Source organism: Apus apus, chromosome 3, assembly GCF_020740795.1.
Source record: "Apus apus isolate bApuApu2 chromosome 3, bApuApu2.pri.cur, whole genome shotgun sequence".
Taxonomy (NCBI): domain Eukaryota; kingdom Metazoa; phylum Chordata; class Aves; order Apodiformes; family Apodidae; genus Apus; species Apus apus.
In genome coordinates this window covers 9,707,381-9,728,449 of record NC_067284.1, presented here as the reverse complement: position 1 = coordinate 9,728,449, position 21,069 = coordinate 9,707,381, and the positions used below count along the sequence as shown (strand labels likewise).

Here is a 21,069-nt window from a genome sequence, read left to right as displayed (position 1 = left end):
AATAAGGGCACATGACTGGTTTCAGCATCAAGGAAAGTACAAGCTCTCCCAAAATGTTTTCTCCTGCTGAGATGTCACAGGCAGATTCCCTGGTGTACTGTACTGAAAGAATTTGTACTTTAGCTTCACACTTTCCATTATGGGGGGGTTTTGAGAGCCTTGAAGAAACCTAGTATCTTTGAGACCTCCGTTTCTATACTAAACCAAATTGAAACTAGCCTGTGAACTCGAAATGCATGAAGGATGGACACACAGCTTAAACAAGACACACACACATAAATTAAACTGCACAGCATTTTCAGAAAATCAAACAAGGAAAAAATATCTGGAGATGCCTCTGTGGGCTGAAAGTTCCTCTTTCCTCCTCTCCCTGGTTACACAGGAGTCTAGTACTGTTACTCACCTCTACTCACTTCTCTTGTGGGAGGGATGGAAGTTTACGTTTGATTGGAAAATTTTCTTCTTTGTGTTAGAAGGATATCAGATGAGAAGAACCTTGTATGTTACAAATCTGGCTAATTTTAAGAGTGTAATTTGTACCTCTATTCCTTTCTTGCTTTACTTACTACTACTACTGAAAGTGTTCATTTCCCATGAAACTACTTGTTTACCTGTGGCTTCTTCTAGTGTAGCAACATCCAGTCTGGGGCTGTAATTTCCATAACCAGCAGCAGTAAAAGCACGGATCTGGAAAACATACACTGTTCCTGGCTTTAAGTTATTAATAGAAGCTGAAGTGGACTTGGTTTTCACTGTTGAGTAGGTCCTTTCCCTTTGATCCTGGAAACAATAAGACAAAAGATTAAATGACATTTACAGGTCACATTTTATCACGGTTGCACATCAGCAACTGACAGCCAGCCTGGGTAGTTTATTTCAATTTGTTGAACGCTTTTTTTCCCAACATAAAAAAATAAAGCATACTCTGTGGAGTATTACAAAACACTGTCAAAGCAATGTGAAGCTCTAAATGTAACATAAAATTCAAATGGGATGCTCATGTTGTTACTCATAAAACATCCAGACCTAAAATGACTGCTTCTTGGCTCCGATTACATTTGGGAAATTTTCATGAGAAAATTGCTTGACCACAGCTTTCCAGAGGGATCTGTGGGGTTTAAACAAGTAAAGGACAGGGACATCTGCTCTTTCATAGTAAGAACACCTTCCCTTGTTACCTCTCAATGCTTTTAGAAAATACAACACTGTCAATGTGTAACTGGCTGGATTTTGCACCAAATTCTAAGATTCTTAACTCAGTTTTCACTTTTTTTTTTCTCTGACCTATACTCTTTTCTCAGGTTTTGACTCTATTGGCATCAAGAAAGAAGCTCAGTATGACACCCCCCGAATTTGAAACTGTAGGATTACAAACCCTCTGACTAATAACTCACTTTCAAATACAAGACCTGTATTACAGATCACTACGGTATACAAAAAGCTCCACTTATTCATCACATTTACTGATCCAGATTATCTTTCAGCATAGATATGTGCAGCCCTGTTGATTTTCGGTGGCAGATGCAACCCTGATTTGAAGGGCAGAAGAGATGAATTAACCAACCATCTCAATACACCAAATGACCAGAGAAGCATAAGCCGTACAAGGCATTGCTAATGAGATGGATACAGAGGGAAAGAATAAATCTGTAACTCATTTCAATAGCACTTCGCCAGCTAGAAATGGCAGAGAACCTTCCCATTTGGAGTCAGTAAAGCACCAAAGGCTTTTGCTGAAGTACAGAGTTAAAAGTAACATAGATGATTTCTTTTCTGAGATTCAGTAATGGCTTCTTCTGGGTCTTGCCCAGACTGTCATTTGAGCAACCCCACCAGTTTGGCTAGCAACAATTTCCATAAATTTTCCAAGAGGATTTAAATAATCTGTAAGTGAGGATCATGGTGGAATGTATGTTGGTATGTGAGAAAGAACAGGAACGCTCGAGAGATGAGAAACAAGTGTAAGAAAATTGTAAACGGTCAGATTCAGGACTGTAAACAACACTGGAATGTCAGAGTTTGGGGTTTAATGCATAAATGAGCCTTATGTGAACTGCCAACAATTCTTGCATTCAAAATAAAGAGATAACAAAGAAATAAAAATAAGCTGCACTAGAAATCTCACAGGACAGGGTTATTTCGAATACTTCAGGCAGTTTCCACTACAGCTCTAGCCAGAAGTGAAGGGTGAAAAAAACACTTCACAGAATATTTCAGAACCACAAAAATGTTTGATTTAATTTGGCTGTAAAAGGAGCTGAAAGTTCAGATTTTTTATTTTTTTATTTCTTTTAAACTAATGGAAAAAAAACCAACTGCCTCTCATTCTGAGCAAGAAGCTTATGAAGTATTTTTCATGCTGAACTGCATCATTTTGGAAGGAATGCAAGCATTTAAGTATTTCTGTTGAAATTGTCTCACAAAATAAAAGGCATATTGTTCACTTTATCTGGAAATGTTTGTAGGATGAGCTGCTGCTTCTCTTTAATTAATTTCACTGCAATAAGTAAAAAACTGGAAGTTTTCCTTCCATTATAAAACAAGTTTAACATCAGTTCTTGTATGTGCAAACATAGGAAACTGGCAATGAAACCCTGCTGCTGATGTGTATGAACATGAATATACAGGCAAAAATAATAAAAGCCACATTTTAAAAGTTAGCATTTCATGAAAACTCTAGTATGTTCAGCACTTTAATTTTCCACTATCTATTTAAATTATTTATTTTACTGTAAGAGATTATAATTAATCTGCATATTAAAAGGCCCAAGCTTTTTCAGTTTAGTGGTTGTTTGGGATTTTTCGTGTGGAGAACAGTTTTGCCTTTGGTAAACAAGTAAACTTTTTTAAATGTATGCACTTTATATGTGTGCACACACACACATGCTTGAGGAACAAAAATTACCTGGTAAAATTAGAATTCCCTTTTTGTTTTGCTTTCTGCAGACATTGGGTAAATTTTGCAATGAGTCATTAAAGTGAACAACTTAAACTGGAAGTTAGCATCAACAAATAAACATTTTATTCCCTTCTCAAATCATATAAAGATCTTTTGATAAATATATTTGTGTAATTCAGCACTGAAAATCCGATGTGACAATTGATATTAGATTCAATCTGGTCTGAATTTACCCAATTCTATGTTACCTAGCAAGCTGACATGCTCTTTTTGAGATAGAGGTACAATTACCTTTTTTGCAAGGATGAAACAACTTGACAAGTGATCACAAAGGAGCTCCTTTGTTAATCTCTTTGTATTTTAATTCTTTTTTTTTTTTCTCCCAGAATGTTTTATAAAAATTAGGAGTAAGTTATGTGCTACAGTAAATTTCCCAGAGAATCTGGAGGAGCCAGACATAGTCTGAGTCCCATGGCAAACACGGATCTATACAACCTGCCTTCACTTTGCTTTCTCTGGGCTTATGGTTGCATGTGGCCCTACTTATATGCTTGTCAGACTTCTTTTATTCTGGAGTACTTCAAAGTTATCATGAATGAAGTCCTAGACACACTGAAATGAATGGAAAAACTCCGACTGACATCAATAAAATTGCAATTTCACTCTTACCAGAAACAGAGATCACTTCATCTACTATTGAAAAGCAGCCCTCGATTCATTATTGTGTTGAGAGAACAAGTGAAAAATAAAGCTCACAATGCTGGGACATTTGAAAAGGACAAATAAGGAATGTTTATCAGCTGAAACTGTAGAAGCTGAAACTTTGGAAGTTTTCAGGCATGAAGTCAAAGCTGCCTAGCTCAGAAGAAAATACAAAATGCAGTCAAGAGTTGCATTTGATACATCACCTCAAGATTGGAATTACAGTGACACAGAAGGAAATAAAATAAGCTTTATGCACAACATAGAAGATACAGGAAAATAAAAAATATAATGGTAATTTATCCATAACCTAACAATAAAAAAAAAAATTGAGAAAAACATATTTCAAGTGGATATTTTGTATTTAGGATATAAAAACACAACATATGAGACATATGATAGCAATAATAATTGCAGGGATTTGTTAGTTATTAAAAAGGAGTTAAATCACTGCGACTTGGAAGACACAGGACAGCTGATGACTTTAACATTGTTCCACAAAACAGCAAGCCAACACGAAGCAAACAGCACACTGTTGTACAATACAGATAATCTTAGCACTTACTTTCTCATAATACTTGATTTCATATTCAGTAATGACTCCATTGGGATGTTCTGGTTCCTGCCAGGAAAGCTCCACACTCCTCTGCAGCACTCTCTCTTTCATTACTCCGCTAACTTGCGAGGGAGCTGTTTGGACAAGATGTATCAATAAATAAAAAGCAAATTTGTCGGATGCCTAAAATCAAATGTCATTACTGATCCACCCCGTGCTGAGCCACTTTCATTAAGGTAAAAGAAAACACCTTTTCATAGCTCACAATTCAAAGCTAATGAATATTCAAGCAAGACCCTATTACTGCTCATAAACCTAGAACGGAAATCGAATTAAAGTGCAAACAGCAAAAAGTGATATTGTTCAAGTTAGTGCAGAACTGAAATTCATGAGATAGGAATAACAAGCAAATAAATTATCAGACAGCAAGTAGATTTTTAGATCAATGTGCAGTAAATTAAGAGTCTAAATATTTATTGCATGTGCTTCTGAAATGTGCAGATTTTTGAAACAAAATCACATATAACTGATTTCAATTCTTCTTGAAAAATAATCAGTCGCACTACCTGATTACAGCATGACTCACTGATGAAAACAACTTTGGTAAGAGACTAAACCCCCTCTTTTTCCTTAGTTCAAACCTTCCCAGGACATTCTCTCTGTAGAGCTGAAGTCTCCATATTTGGTCTTGGCATTTTTTGAAAATGTGAGACAATTTAAGAAGTAGATCTTATGAAACAGAGGGAACACTATTTTCCTCTACCTCACTCTATGGAGATATACATATATGCACACTTGCATGCACACACACAAGGTTTCCTAATAAATGTTACCCACAAACAAGCACCCTTTAATATAAAAAAAACCAAACCAACAATGTACAAGCATTACAGAGCCACTGGCTCTCATGTAAAAATGTTTAAGAGTTAATGTAATAAAATGTGAGACTGAAAAACTTGCTTCATCAGCTTACCTCATGTCAATCAAAAAAGACAGCAGATTTTATGCTGATGTGCAGTGCCAAAGGAAGTAAAACATCCCACTTTTCCTCAAACATACATACTGCCAATATGAATGTAGCACAAAAGTACTGTAAAACCATGGGTCTTTAAAAAAACAACTATGGCATTGGAAACATACATAATTTGATCTTTCAATCCAGTGGAAATAATGAGGGGTGTAACACTGTTCGTGCAAAAGATAAAGAGGGGACCTGATCCTCAGCCCCCTGCAGTTAAAAGAAAAATTACATTTATTTACAGAGGAACTTGTTCATATTTGGAGAGCAGACTCAGAGACAGGGAAGGAAATAAAAAATAGAGATGAATTGATTTGTATCTATTTCAAGTATATAATCTAGTAATGATTTTATACTTGTTTGTTTGAATAAAAATTATTAAAATTTAAAATAATTTTCTGGGTGAAACCAAGAACTATCTTATTTCAGAACTGCACATAAACCCTTTAGTATGTAAAATGCTGTACACTCTTCAAATAAAACAGGATTCTTATCCCATGCAACAACCAGGTGAACTTCCCTCTCTGTTTTACCATCTACTTTGATTCTAATTAGAGTAATTTTCATTCTAATATTCTTTAGATCATACACTTTTCTCTAATTTAAAGAACATAGAAATAAAACATCTAGAATGCACAATCCTGTAGCATTAAGCATAAAAATATCATGATAAAATATCTACAGCACAATCAAGGCAATAAAAAACTTAAGATTTGATTGTTAACTTCTTATTTTAATTGTGAAGTTTCTAGCCTTTCTTATTATAACATGTATATTCAAGTGTTTTTTAAATTAAACTTATTTACATTTCATTAGAGGCTCCAAGAGTCCATGAAAACTAAGGACTGAAGCCATGCATAAAAACTTTCATTATGAACTATTATGTTGTATATAATCAATATAATCAAAGTTTAAGACTCCTTAATGTAAGCTGCCTAACAGATCAAATAATAAATTTGTATTGAGCAAGCAGCACAGGTTGATACACCACTCCAAAGCCCAAGTCTATCTCTTGCCCTTCATTTTGCTCTTTCTAAAATCTTAAAAGAGTTTTTTTACTTTCTAATTAGTGAAATATATTCTTTTTCGTAGCTAAGAGTCTGGAATGCAGCAAACTAATTTACTCTGTCTAGTTTTCTTTGCTGTGATTAACTAGTTGTCTTCATTGTCTAAATGAGTAGCACAGCACCCTGGCTGAATTTCAGAGAGGTCATTACGTTTCATGTATAATGTTCTATCTCATCCAAACAAACTATTTCAAATTGCTAATTTTACATTTTTAGATGTCCAAAATTGTTACGTTCATACTTATCATGAAACAATTTCATATTACCTAGGTCACTGGAGTTTGTTCTCAACATTTGCTGCCTTTTGTTTTAGCTTATCAAATTTTTTCAATCCGTTGGTCATAGCATTCTTTTTTTTTAAGCAGTGAAGCAAAATGAACTTGCCTCCTCTGGCCTTAGTTAACTCTATGTATGTGGGGAAGAAACAGCAATGCAGAGAAGGAGGAACAGAAAAGGGGGAAGATTTTAATCAGGGAAATGTGAGATTCCTACTTAACATCTGTACAAAGTACATCACAAACAAGCATATTCCATTCTTAAGGAAATCCAATTCAAAACAAAATCTTCAGTGATTCATCAACATCACAAGATAACATTCAAAACTCTTAAATCAATGTACTCTTTAATATATTTCTTTTCAATTAATATTATCTTCATTCAAGAATGGTCAGCTTAGAAGCTGACTGCAGTTTGTTTTTTTTATTGTGTTTTTGCTTTTTCCCCCCTCTATCTGAAAATTTTGTCTACTTCCATTGGTAGAAGTACCACATTAGGAAGAAGAGAAAGTCCAGCCTTTCAGACTCTGTATACTGGAAGCTCTGAGGTCAATTCTGTTTTACATAACTCCCATACCATGCAATATTCCTAAAGTGCAGTAAGTTACTCAAGCTTATTTTGTGAGTCTGTGTTTGTCAGGAGAGAATCAGCTGAAGGCAGAACATCCTCCTCTGGCAAGGTACACCAGCCTGCTGCTACTGCAAGGAAAACTCTGTAAACCAGAGCAACCATGTAAGCCAATTTATTGACATGAGAGGCTAGTTGTATATGCTATCTTTATCCTGCCTTCTGGGTTGCATTTCTTGATCTGTACTTAATGAGAGTGAACAGCTCAGAAGCATTTTATTCTTTTTTCTAGTATAAAAATTTCCTTTGTATTCCCTTTCTTACAGGCTGTTTGGTATTCATGCTTTATTTGTTCTGGCTCCTGAGACCTCCTCTTAAACCTTTAGCCCACTTCTCATTGCCCATCCATGTTAATTAATTAACAACATATTTATAGTTTTGAAGCAACTATGCTTGAGCTGGCTTGAAAATGAGTTAAAGCATACAATTAATCCCTAAAAACAACATAAAATATGGTATTAAATCACTAAAAAAAAGATAATTCTATTAAACCAGAATTAAAAATACTGGTTTTGTTTCCATTGCTAGTTAAACAACAAAAACTATAATAATAATAATAGTAATAACTGTAATAATAACAACAACATGTCAACAATTTAAAAAACCACCACCCCCCACACAACACACACACACACACACCCCTCCAACAAAATCCCAAATAATTTAAGTTTTTCTTTATAATGTTACTTCTTACAGCACTTCTAGACAGCTAAGCACCCAGTCCTGAGTGACTTGAGAGTGTTTAATCCCTACTGTATCACTTCAGATCACAAAGAAGCTTCACTTGTCAGAATCATTATTTCCATAATATATTACACTGGGGAATACAGGCTGTTCAAAACACCATTTGCTATCAACTTTCTTTCCGATATACCTCAACTCTTCTTTTTCTCCATCCTGCAGACACAACATCCAATGCATCAAATACACACAGCCTCTCAGGACTAACAGGCAGATGTACCCACACATGCTGCATAAGAAAGCAGTTTGAGCACGACAGGCCGTCAACACACTCATTCACCTTTTTTAATGCTTCAAATATACCATTCAGAGAAAGGAAAAATTGATTTTTCACTAGGTTTCAACACCACAACCACAAAGAAATATAACTCTGCTGGGTTTTACTGATAAAGCCTTTGAGTTACATAGATTTCAAGCTGGTCATCATTTTCAGATCAAGTTATAGAAAAAGTTAAAACTGAGGTGTCAAAAAGAGCGTGATATTCAAAGGAAATATTCTGTTCCAGAGAAGATACTGCACCTGGTAAACAAGTTTTACATCCATACTGCTAAGCCAAGCATACAGTATATTAACAATATGTGAAAATAATTAGGTATACAGAACTGTGGTGATTGTTTAGAAGGCACTGCTTTTAGTCCAGAATCCTCTGAAAATGTTGTAATATAATATTGCTCATGCCTTTAATCTCTCTCCTTAGCTATTTTCTGGTTCTCATGCCAAACATTTCTCTTGATACACAGTGTACTTTCTAAAAGTCGGAACACGATGCAAAATTAAACCGTTTGCATTTTGTATCAGGAAGAAAACAACAACAACAACAAAACACAAAATACTAAAACAAACAAATGAAAATGAAGAATGAAAACACATGAAGCTGGATTTTCATATCTAAAAGGAACTAGGAATAATGCATCAATTGCTAGCACAAAATCAGCTGTAACACCTTTTTGTTGAAAAAAAGTAACTTGGTAAAAGAAACATACCTAGCCATTTCTTAAAAAGTCCTGAATCTTGAATGTGTCTCAATTCTATCAACAGCATCAGTTGGATACTTTTTTTTTTTTTTTTTTTTTTTTTTAAGTGTCTCTAGAGGCAGCATCCTAGGTGTTTAGTAGTTCACTATATAAAACAATTAAAAATCCTCAGAAATAAGGGCTTCATTTCTGCAGTCCCACTTGAAGCAGAAAGTTTCACAAATGAAAATGAGTAAATGCTCCCCAGTGCAGGACCAGACTCTGTATTCATAAATGCTACTAAAACTATGTTTGCAACTCCAGCTTAATGATTGCTATATGAAGACTAAGGAATGAACAGGCTATCAGCCTTCCTTAGCAAATTTAAAATATTACTTTATCTTATAATAGCAATAAGGTACTTAAATCAATCTGAGCTTTGTCTTCTACTAGCTGAAATCAACAGTAACACTCCTTTCACAGCATGGAACCCTTATAGTACTTCCCAAAGGACAAAAATTCTTGGCTTTTTGCCTCTTTCCTTTTGATATCGTGAAGATATGCAGCAATCACTCAAAACCACTGGCTTTTCAAACTGCAGCAAAGAGAACAATTTTTACATCTCTGTAAAACTGTATCTTAGGGCCCAACGTACATTTTACATTACATGAAACATTAACACCATTTTTCTGCAACAATGTTCTACAGCAGTAGGGGGGTGTTTAGAGTATTCAGCCTGAAGGTCACATTGCTAACAGATGCAAACCATGGAAAAAGAGAGATATCAGCATCCCAATGGTTATAACCTACTCTATTATTTTTTCTTAATATGTCTTTGCTGTCTCCTTTCTTGGCAGAAATCTTCAGATAACAGAGTTGCTTTGACTCTATGTCTATTTTAAAGTGAGATTGGAATCTGGCCTCTTACCAATAACAAATGGAAAATGAACCCGTGTATATCTATGAAAATAGTAGCAGAAAATCATTCTGTTGTTAGCTCTTAAATGGTTGCTCAGGAAGAGAATACAGAAGTCCCTACACTCTATGAACAGTCCTGCACCAGTATTACCCAAATGGCACCCTTCTGCACTGCCTTGAGCGCTAATTTGCTCCCAAGAGAAAGTGTGTAAATGAGGTTATAAACTGGCCTCCCACTCTGCTCTGGTTTGCTCTGAAAGGAAATTTAGGCATCAGAATTGCCAAAATTACTGAATAAGAGTGGTAGGCAAACTGATTTTACACCCTGAGCAATGGCAGCTACCACGGTCAGGGACCTGGAGCCAGCATGTGGCATTACACTGGTTTTTATACTGGTCAGAGGCAGTGTGCCTCAGGATACACACCCTCGCTTCCATAAACACAGATGTCACTTAAACCAAAATCTTGACAAGGGTTTGCAGGTACTGAGCAAATGTTAAGATTTTTCTGAGTTGGTATTTCCCTCATTTATTTAATCTGTGTTCCATAGAAAGGCCTTGTGTGGGAAAAAATTATCTAAAAATACTTTAGCATATTTATTATAATAACAACATTACTGAAAATTTCAGAGCACCATAACAAGGCAGTGCTATTCAAGCCATGATAGAGATCTGCCACAGCTTGTCCTTTGAATGCTTGGGGAAAGAAATGACTACATTTCTCTTTATGTTTACACTAATATGTATCTTAATTTTCATGCTATTTTAATGATATTTCATGCAAAAAGATGACAGAAAATAATAGCTCTTAAGCAGAACATTATTAAATGGATAGATGGAAATTAATAAGATTTCTTTTTTTGTTACAGTGGATTTCTCACCCCTCAGTTAAGTCTCCACATGACAAAGCAGCCCATGATAAAAGGTTATTGAGTACCACTGTATTATGCCATTAGTACCCATTGCTTTGGATCAATGACAGAGAAATTCCCCACTGTGTTTACAAGCTGTAGCATTCAAAGAGAGGCCCAAATAAATCAGATATTTTACACTAACAATATCCAACAGAGAAGCCATTTTAACTTCCTTCCTGACACACTTTACTTTCCGGCTCATAAATATAACACAGTGTGCTTCCAATGCTCTGCAAGCATGAGCAGAGGCAGACACCACCCCCCAGGCCACTTGGGGATGTCCTGAGTACGTGGTAACAGGCAATATAGTCAAGTAGCACTTGACTGCATTACTCCATTACTTTTTTTACTATTGCCTTTGTGGTTAAGAAACTCTCAAATTACCTGCTGATCTACAGAAAGGAACAGAAGCAGTAGTTACCCAAATACTTTTGCAAACCAATTAATAAATGTCAGTAAAAAAAAAGAGGAAAGTCAATGAATACATTCTGATTTCCCCTAATATTATTAGCAAAGTTCTAAGAAAGCTTATGCTTAAATAGCCTTCTAATCGAATGTGTAGTGATTTAGTTATTGCCCATATTTTTTATATGTTTGATGCATTTTAAATATTTAATGGTCTGGTAAAGCCTTTATCAAGCTCAAAATGCACCAGCTGGATCAGTTTCGTATGCTATCTGCTCTGGCAAGATTCTGGGGAGGGAAACCAATAAAGAGAAAGAAAAGGAACTTAACAGAAAGAAATGAAACAGTTCAGAAAGATCAGGGCTGACAGTTTGCCTATAATGTTTTGGTTTTTTATCTGTTCAGAGTCTACATCTAGACCCATTCTATGAGCTCCCCTGTTCCTCCTGCCTGACACTTCGTACAAATATTATTGTCATGCCCGTATCCCATTTCTTCTAAAACTGGCAACTTGGGCATCAATCAGTGATGAACGGATGCTGAGTTGCGTAACAAGTGACAACATTGACTCCCAAGGTATCCACAACTCTTGCTTTGTGAAAAAAGTTTTGACATGTCAGGCACAAACCTGATTCTTACAAATGTGTTAGAGTAACAAACCAGCCTGACAAATAACAGAGAGGGGCTTTTGTTCTCTTGAAGCATTTGTTTTCCTTTGCAGAAGAAATCTTTCCATGTTAATTAGATTTTTCTTTTGTCCTGCCTTGTTTTAGGATTCATCTTTCATAACTCTTTTTTTTTTTTTTTTTTTTTTTTTAGCAGAAACATCTGCCACCAGCCTTGCAGTAAATCCTTGGCACACGGGTATTATTCTTCATTAAAGAAAACAAAACACCACAAAAATCCCAAAGACAAGGATACTCTTTTCCCTGGTGGGGTACTCAGACACATTATGTTCTCCTGTCTCCAGTCATCTCTGTTGGCAAGTGTCAATTACAGACACAGGTTTTAGGTAACGGAAGGATAAAGCACAATTTACAGCTACTTTCCTCTGGAAGCAGACAGGTGTAATGACTGAGACTGTTTGCTGTAATTGAATTTCATGCTGTCATCTATTCAGTCACAAAAAGATGTCAGCTTCAAGGATGCTACTCATGGGAAAACAAAACAAAAATAAAAAAAAAAAACCTTAATACATTCTCATTGCTACTGTATAGATAATATTGCCACCCAAGTTTGACTTCTCTAAAAGTAAAAGTTGCTTTTGCTGGAGGGTGTGAGGTAATTAGAACTGTGGCATTGGAGGCCCACAGCCTAGTATTATTACATTTATTTTGTGTAGGATGTCCAAGAGACAATGCAATGAATTCCAGCCCCATAACAAAGCATTTTGTGACAGACATAGCCAAGAAAAATCTGGAAACAAAGTGCCATGCCAGAAAAACCCCACAGTTGATCAAATATTAACAGAAAAGCATATAAATATTCCATAAAGATGTCAGCACAAACAATTATGACTGTGCCAGGGGTTTGATCAAACTGACGCTTTCAAAGACATAATTGTTCAGAGGGGGAAAAGAAAATATTACTTTACTAACATTCCCAAAATGTGTACAATTTCTGTTCAAGCCTTCCAAATTCCTGCAAAATGCATAATAATGGGCATAGTTTTGCAAGCAGCATGGGTGGTATTCCCAGGGATAGCAGGAAGAATTCTTTGCAAAACATAGCAGGCTTTTTTTTTTTTTTTTCCACTTTATGAGCCTGTACTTCTCCCAAAGAGCATTAAATCTCTAGAATTTAAGGAGATAGATATATATCTGTCTGGGAATCTCTGCTACAGTGATAAATATCAGAAGCAATAAGCCTGAAGTTAGCAACTATGCAGAGGAGCGAAAGTCATGTCCATGAGAGAGAGGTCAGGCACAGTGCTCAGCTCGACCCCCTTGGTCAGGGCTTGTGGAAGAAGCAGTTTTGCTGAGCAGAGCGAGGTCACTGCTGTGGAGAACTGCCACTGACATAAATACAAGATTCAAAATTTCCCTTGAAGTATGAAAATTCACATGCATTCTGACAACTGAGAAAAAATCCATTTGAGACAATGCTGATCGTCCCAAATGAAATAATTTTGGTGAGTATGCACGAGCTGCTAAAAAAATGAAAAAGTAGAAAGAAAACCCTTTATCTTAGGGGCAGCACATTTAGTAAAGTGAAGTTAACGGATTGATTTGAAGAGATAATATAAATTAACTCTTAGCTATTAAACAGCAGTAATTACTTTAGAGATTTTGCACATACTTACTTAATAGAATACAAAATGTAAGAAAATATTTTCAGCTTGTTTCTATTTTCTTTTTTTTTTGCAACCAATACCATTAAAATTTTGTAATAGAAATAACACATTTCTAGGACCTATGCAACTATGTATGATAAATTGGCAGGATTTTTTAAAATTGTATCTCTACCACCTATTACACAAACAGTAAACTCTAAACAAAATTTCCAAAAGACCTGAAATATTCTTGACTTTGAGTAGACACTGGTTTATAACTCTCCTCACTGCTTAAAATAACCTCTGATTTGGGGGCATTTTTTTTATTTGAGAACATGCTAGGTACTCACTGCTTCTCCAGCTTCTGCTCACCAGAAAACTTTGCACAAAGACTTGTCTTATGCAGGAACTTATTAAAATGGAAAGACATCAATCATTTAATGGGAGAATTTACAACATGGTTTTAAAAGCTATACATAATCACCGTCTTTTTACACACTTTCTAGTGGCTTCACTTCCCTGAATGCTATGAGGCTCTGAGGGAAACTCAAGTTCTGTATCCAAAGGTTAACTTCTTGGAGATTTAGATTACGAAAATGTCAATTGCACAAATTATAAACCCATTTAACTTTCTGATTAGTTCCACTTTTAGCATAGCATTTAGGCCTTAATTCTGACCTCTCATCAATTATATTTTAGTTTAGCTGCATTGATTTTATCTAAGTTATCTTTGCTTTATACCAATGCAACTAAGATCAGAATCAGGTCCTAAGGGTAAAGTAATTAAAAAATTAATTACCACAACTGATCATGCAACGTCGCTACATCATTAATTGGTTACTTTTTTCTTCTTCTTCTTTTTTTTTTTTTTTTTTAAACAAAAAGATTAGAATTTCTTTGCCAGTTTCACAGAGATAGCTTTTTATTCATTTATTTCAGAAAAGGTTCTGGATGGGATCCAGACAATCTAACGTAGGCAGCTGGGTGCACCTACCCTTTAGGCGACTCCAGCTCTCCTAAATTAAGTGCTTAAGTTCCCTCAAATACCTTTGCTCCCTGTGACAGAGAGGTAAGCGCTTTGGAAAGATCCAGAACAAGATTCTGCCTGTTTAAACCAAGACCCATAAATTTGAAAACATCTCCACTTTAAGGCCTTTAAAAAGCTTTCTCCACTGACTATATAGTGAATTTAGGCACTGATTTTAGGAGGAACAGATGTCCTAGTACATAAAAAAAAATCTGACATGTAACATTTACATACTTTTTAGGTGAGGCAGACCCCATCTTCCTCACACATTATCTGAATTTCTTCCTATCTCCTAAATTTTTCTTGTCAAGTTAAGGAGGTGTATTGCTTGATCCTTAGAGCATCTTAAGGTAATTAGTCTGGAGTCTGCTCTGACTTACCTCTCACCATAATCTTACGGGATCCAGGTCTCTACATACAACAGCATAACTGTAATTAGCAAGCTGCTAGCTAAATACTGTAGCTACTTACAGAACTTCATAACTGTAGGGAATCCACTTAATCCTGAAAGAATGCTAAGCAGAACTGAAGAGTGAACTTTAATAAGAAAAAAAAAAACTACACACCAAACCCAAAACAATAGTTTATGGATCTGATACTCTTTCAATTTTTAATGGTGAGAATAAGCACAGACTGCACTGACTCCTTCCATCCTGGATATCGAACTTTAATCAATATCCAGGGTGAAGGAGATGAAAATGGAGCTCTTTGCAGTAATACACTGGGACACAACATTTAGTCAGAAAGGTTAAACTTTAAGAAAAGACTCAAAACTGTTTCTGTTTTATTGCAGAATTAGTCACTATACTGGAAAAATAAGCGGTTGCATAAGCTTCCTTGAATAGTTTATTATGGGTCTCTTTAACCTAAATATTACACTTTAGACATGACTCTTGATTCCCTCACTCATAGCGAAGGTAGTGGGAGAGTGTAGGTTTTCTCTCTCCTTCAGACTGCCTGCAACATATGCTGTCCTGTTGAACAAAATTATGGAAAAATGGTATCTACACGTTTTACAAGTCCTTCAAGGTTGTAAGGATACAGGAGAAAGACAGTAAAACTGGAATGCCAAAAAAAAAAATCAAATCTGAGTCATAACCACAGTACTATCCTGTGTTTTAAAGAAGATAGCTGTTTTCCTACACAAACTGTGTACACTATTTTTCAATTACTCTTTCCCTATGAGAGGTTTTGAGTTGACAGTAGAAATCACTCCTGCCTGCATATACATATAGCACAAAAGCTGTATTCACCATCAACATGAAAATACTTAAATTTAGTGATTCCAAGATATGAGTGAGCACAGTATATAATACAGTTCAAATTCAGATTAGCCAAACAATAGTACATCATTTGCACCAATACTGTATTAAACATAGGAATGTGCATAGTTGCACAGTATGTAAAGAGGACTATATCCTCTGAATATCAGTCTATCACCTTATTCATTTGAAAAAGCTCTGGTGTCATTATTTATACTCATCAATGTATCTAGAATATACGTATTAAGATGGATATATATCCAAATAATGAACATCTATAGCTTGCTTCCTTAATGTATATGGTCTCAGCACTGCTTACTGTATGAAATGAAAAATAAGTTAATGGTACTGCAACTTCCCATCATCATAAATATACTGAATTTTCATTACTCTCCCTCCCTTAAATGTGCCTGTGTAAGCCCTGCCTTAGAAAATAGCTATGCTAAAACATTTAGAAACTTCTCTCATGATCATGCAATGATAAAAATACTCAGTCTACTCATCACCTTGTTATGTGTTTCTGCAGCTCTTCATGTGATCCCCACTGAAAAAGGTGCAACAATAGAAAGGTTATTTAACTAATCAAAGCTGCACTGCACATGTGCTCAGGTATAGTTAAAAAAAAGAAAAAAGAAAAAAAAAATCCCCGTTGTTCTGATTAGCCAACAGTGGCTGAATTAGTCATAAAATAGAGCTAGCAATGATAAGGGCATGTCTTATTTTAAATCTCTACTTGAAGGGGTTTTCTTTCTTTAACCTTGTATTTTCTCTAATCCAAAGTAAATTAAAGGTTTATGAGATACACATTTAAAGTCAGATAACATAAGAACTCCTGGAACTTTTTATAATAATATTTGTATCCCACAGGAACCAATCAGAGCTTCATAAATGGGATAGATACCTTCAAATGGACATGACTGCAAACTGACTTTAAGAGTGGAGCACACAACTGGCTTATTTTTATTAAAAGAGCTTTTGCTATGTACTGGCTGCATATGTTACAATGTTTAAGTTAGTGTGCAACTTATCAATAAATACAATTCTCCCATCTTAGGACAAATTTCACCCTTCCCCACGTTCTGCAGTATCTGTCTGGACTGATCCCACCTAGCGTTTTGTTGTTCCAGGTGTATCTTGAGATGGAAGCTACATCACTTGACTGGTGGGACTGTTCTTTCATGCATCTTTTGTGGGCTTTGGATTATGATGATGATTTTTACTTGTTTTTTTATTATTTTTAATTTCTATTGCTATTGTTCCATTTTAAGTGGTTAGTCTAGTACTTGTTGTCTCTGACAGAAACTGCAAGATGTTAATTTCTGGTATTTTTAGCAACTGATTACCCAAAGCTGGAAACTAGTCTCTCTGACTTAAAGTCCTGAGTCTATGCAGTAGAAGCCTAATGAAAAACTCAAGAAGATACCTGGTCAAGGAAAAAGGCTTGCCTGAAAGGCCTCCAAAGAGACATCCTATCTGGTACAGATCAGGCACCCACTGAGGGAGGCAAGACTTCACTCTGAGGGAGCTTGGAAATATCTGTCCCTCTTCAACAGGTTAACAAGCCATGTCCTGCAAGGGGTTGGTTTATTCAGAGCCTAAAATTTGCATCGATATGTGACACACAGCTAAGTTTGGCAGATGGAGTCTACCACCTACCCACCTTCCTGATGCAGTGAATAACTTTCCTCCAGGATCCCAAGAAACTGCTCTCACCCCTAGAAACAAACAGAACTTGGAGTTTCCACAAATAATTTCCACAAGACTGTACTCACAGAAATGTAGGTAAAAAACCCACTGATATGCATGATACATTAGGATTGTGACTAACGCAGGTTCATGATCTACAGAAAAATAGCTACATACATCTGTCTTACATTACTGAGCTTGAACCGAAGATACGGGATCACCCAAAATCATGCTTAAACCCTACATTTTACTGTACTGCCAGTCTATCCAGATGACATACTCTATTGTTTAAAGTATGCACTTCTCCTCCCCTTATTTAACTCTGTGGTAAACTACTAGCAAAATAAAAAAGATCTTCAATATGGTTCTTTAAAATACTTAGAAATGTGTATTTATATATATATATTTAAAAACAAGCTAGATCTCAAAAAACAAAACTAAACCAACCCCTCCCCCACAAAAAAAAAAAAAAATCCAACAAAGAAAATTTGAACCTGCAGCATTTTTATGCAAAATAGATTAAATTAGTGTGAAATAATCCTAGTTGCTCCTTTACTTTAGTTTCCATACTAGTCCATAGCTCAGGGATTATTGCACAAGAAGGGAGAGGAAGGGGAAAAGGAAGGGGAAGGAGTGTGAGTTCTTTTCAATCAATGCCTTCCTTCTGAGAAATCAGATGCCTGCATCTGCCTCATTGACTTTAACATGAATAAAGGAAAATCTGGAAAAAATTCCTGCCCAGCCCTGACATTTAACAGCAGGTGAAGTGCCATGACTGGTCTTGAGTACTGGCTCAGAATTTGTATAAGGTCAGGAATGCAAGCAGTTGGCTTGAGTTTAAAGGGAGCTTAACTGTTGGGGGGGGGGAAAACATTTTAATGACTTACTAGAGTCTCAAAGCAGGTTAAGCTGTCTGCACAGATACAAACAATGACGATAAATATGTTAGACTAAAGAAACTCGTATTACCTATAGAATATCAATGTTTATCAGAGGAACTTTATCTTGTTCTTAACAGGTTGCATCATGCAAAAAAAAAGATCAATAAAGGAGGATGTCTTTAAAGCTCCTCTGCTGCATAATCAAAATCACTTTGAAGAGCTAGCTCTATGTTCATGGAGAGTTAGTAAACTGTCCCTGCAGGCACTGGTGACATTAAGCAGCTCAAAATACTGTATTTCACTTAAATCATATCTGACTCATTCTATTGGCATAAACATCACATGTTTAGCATTAAGCACTTTTACAACCTGCTTTATAAGTATATTCTGCTTCCCTTTCCAACGGCTGTCTTCTCTTTTCTTTTGTTGCAAACATTCTTGCTTGTTACTTTTGTCTCTGACAGTTTGACGGTTATTACCTTAAGACATTGCAGGTGTTCTTTAGTTCTTTTCAGAGATCCATCTAGGTACCTAAAGCCTTCTGCACATTAACAGGTGACTAATTGTTAATAGCATATCTAACAGAAGAAGGCTCAAAGGCAGAAAATATAAATATAAATAAAATGACAACAGAAGCACTGAATGCTTTGTAAAAATCCAGTGGTATTATTTGTAAGCTGAAATGAAGAACAGTCTAATCACTGGCACTTTATAACATGGCACTACAACACTCAGGTTATAACAAATGGAACACGCTAGTCCCTTAATTAGGCTATTAATCAGCAGAGCGAAAGGTGGATCAATAGTGCTACCATTTGCTCCAAAAACAGATTTCCAGATTGTCACTGGCTATCCAGATAGTGGCCGTTTGGCAGGAATGCTATTTTTGCTTAAACAGAACCCTTTGCCCCAGTCATTCCAGGGCTGAGAGTAAATCTTCCTTCTTTCCTTTGTCTCCACAGTCAAGTCATTTTGCCAGGAATCAGGACTATGGAAGAAAATAATTTCATGAGAACCAAATTTATGAGTTTGAAGTTGAGAAATGTCCACTGGCCTGCATCAACTTTTCCTGAATAGAGCCACAATCTTTTCTGAATGGAAAATCCTCTTTCAAAAATAATGCAGACAAGACAAGAAGAAATGTCAGCCTTCCTTCTACAGATCTGTTACCCTATTATCTCTTTCCTATAAATACTTTATAAGACTGATCTGAATCTTCTTCTCTGTAGACTTCCTGTCTTCATTTCAACTTTTGTCTGTATTGAGAAGTAAAAAAAAATGACAAAGTGTTTCCGGCATTGACTCAGCTAGTATTTATGTTATGTTTCATGCACTTAAATGCACTCAAAGATTTAAAATAAAATTGTGGAGTTTGAATAACAAAATGACAGAGTTGAATGAAACCTAAATTCCATAGAATTTGCTATATGAAACGGGGGCAAAAACTTTAAATGTCTCTAGAGAAGGAGAACTGAACAGCATGGAAAAGGCAAACTTCCTAATTATGGCAAAATAGAGGCACTGTAAGAAAGGCTGTATCAAGCCACTCAAGAATGAGTTACAGTTTATATAGTTTAGTGCAATCTCAGGAAGTTTTACTTCTAGGTCTCATCTAATATTACTACAGAAAGCTTTTACTTAGCTGTAACTTACAGGAAACAGACCAACTTATATTTACTGAATAAATTCCTACACAGATTTTTCTTTGTGATCTTTGCCTACAGCAGATGAAGAAGAGAATTAAAAGTTACATAAGTAAAACAGGGATGTACTGGTGTTGAGTAGTTTGTTTAAGAGATAACTACGTTTGAACGGAGATTGTCCAAACTGGGCTCCTTTGTACATCTTACATCTTTCACCCTTTCAATTGTAAATGGTGAATTCACTTTAAAATAATAAATAGGACACAGTATCACTCTCCATCCCTCAGCTTTGACACAATCTAGTCAGCAGACAGCATCTACTGCTACCCTGTAACCCCAAGGGACTGGAAGGTAGGTGGTGTGTACCACTTGAGAGACAGGCCCCAAGAGCAAAATGCTGCCAAGGGCTGGAAAAACAAATTGTATATTTTAATCACTGGAATCATCCTTGTGCTAAATCACAGCTAGAGGGAAAAAAAAAAAAAAAAAAAAGTATATATATGTGACTAGAATAAAAGCTAGATCTTAATTAAATTAGTTCTTGTCCTCGTTCTTTTTCTTCCTGACATTTTTTTGTTATTTTATTCAGAGTTTCCTTCTAAATAAAACTTGTGTCTGTTTTTGCCTTTTTAAAAAAAAAAAAATTCAAAAGATTTTTTTTCAGGTTAGTTCTTTTGAAATTCCCTGCCTTAACAACAGTTTATTTAATGCACTCTGCAAAACTATTAATTTCTCAGCCATACACTTTTATTTACTGATTTGGTGTTTCCACCTTTCGTTTCAACTTTCTAAGTCTGTTTTACTGTTTGCATTCTTTCACAGCCCTGAGGTAAACAAGAACCTCACCTGTGTATCTATCAGGATACAGCTTTTGAACTTGAACTCTGCTCAATGACAGTTATGCTATGGGCTTTCCTTCAAAATATATCACCTGGCACTTTTGTTGTTACTCTGGTTTATTAATTTTCTGGTCCCACTCATTGCAACATCAGCTGTGAATAGAAGCTAATATACCTTTGTTTTAACTGCTCACCAATTAAATAATTCTGCTCATCAGAAACAATCAATATTAAAAATAACTTGTGTGTTAATGACATAAAAGAAACAAAAAAGTGTTAAACTGGTGACCCTCTAATTATCACAACCTTAGAGAGGCAATGGCAGCATATTTATAAATGCTGTTGGACTTCCATATTGCCAGAATGTTGACTTTTGCCAATTA

General features: G+C 35.7%; 1 protein-coding gene across 5 annotated transcripts in view; it reads right to left on the bottom strand.

The window, feature by feature from the left end:
• Positions 1 to 21,069, bottom strand: part of EPHA7 (EPH receptor A7) — a 164,514-nt gene that overhangs the window by 41,796 nt on the left and 101,649 nt on the right. For all 5 annotated transcript variants that reach the window (XM_051614731.1, XM_051614732.1, XM_051614729.1 and 2 more), the window contains exons 6-7: positions 4,167 to 4,291; positions 612 to 780 (exon numbers count right to left, since the gene is read on the bottom strand). In XM_051614731.1, the coding sequence (XP_051470691.1) occupies positions 612 to 780; positions 4,167 to 4,291 (294 nt within the window). The remainder of the gene's footprint in view (positions 1 to 611; positions 781 to 4,166; positions 4,292 to 21,069) is intronic.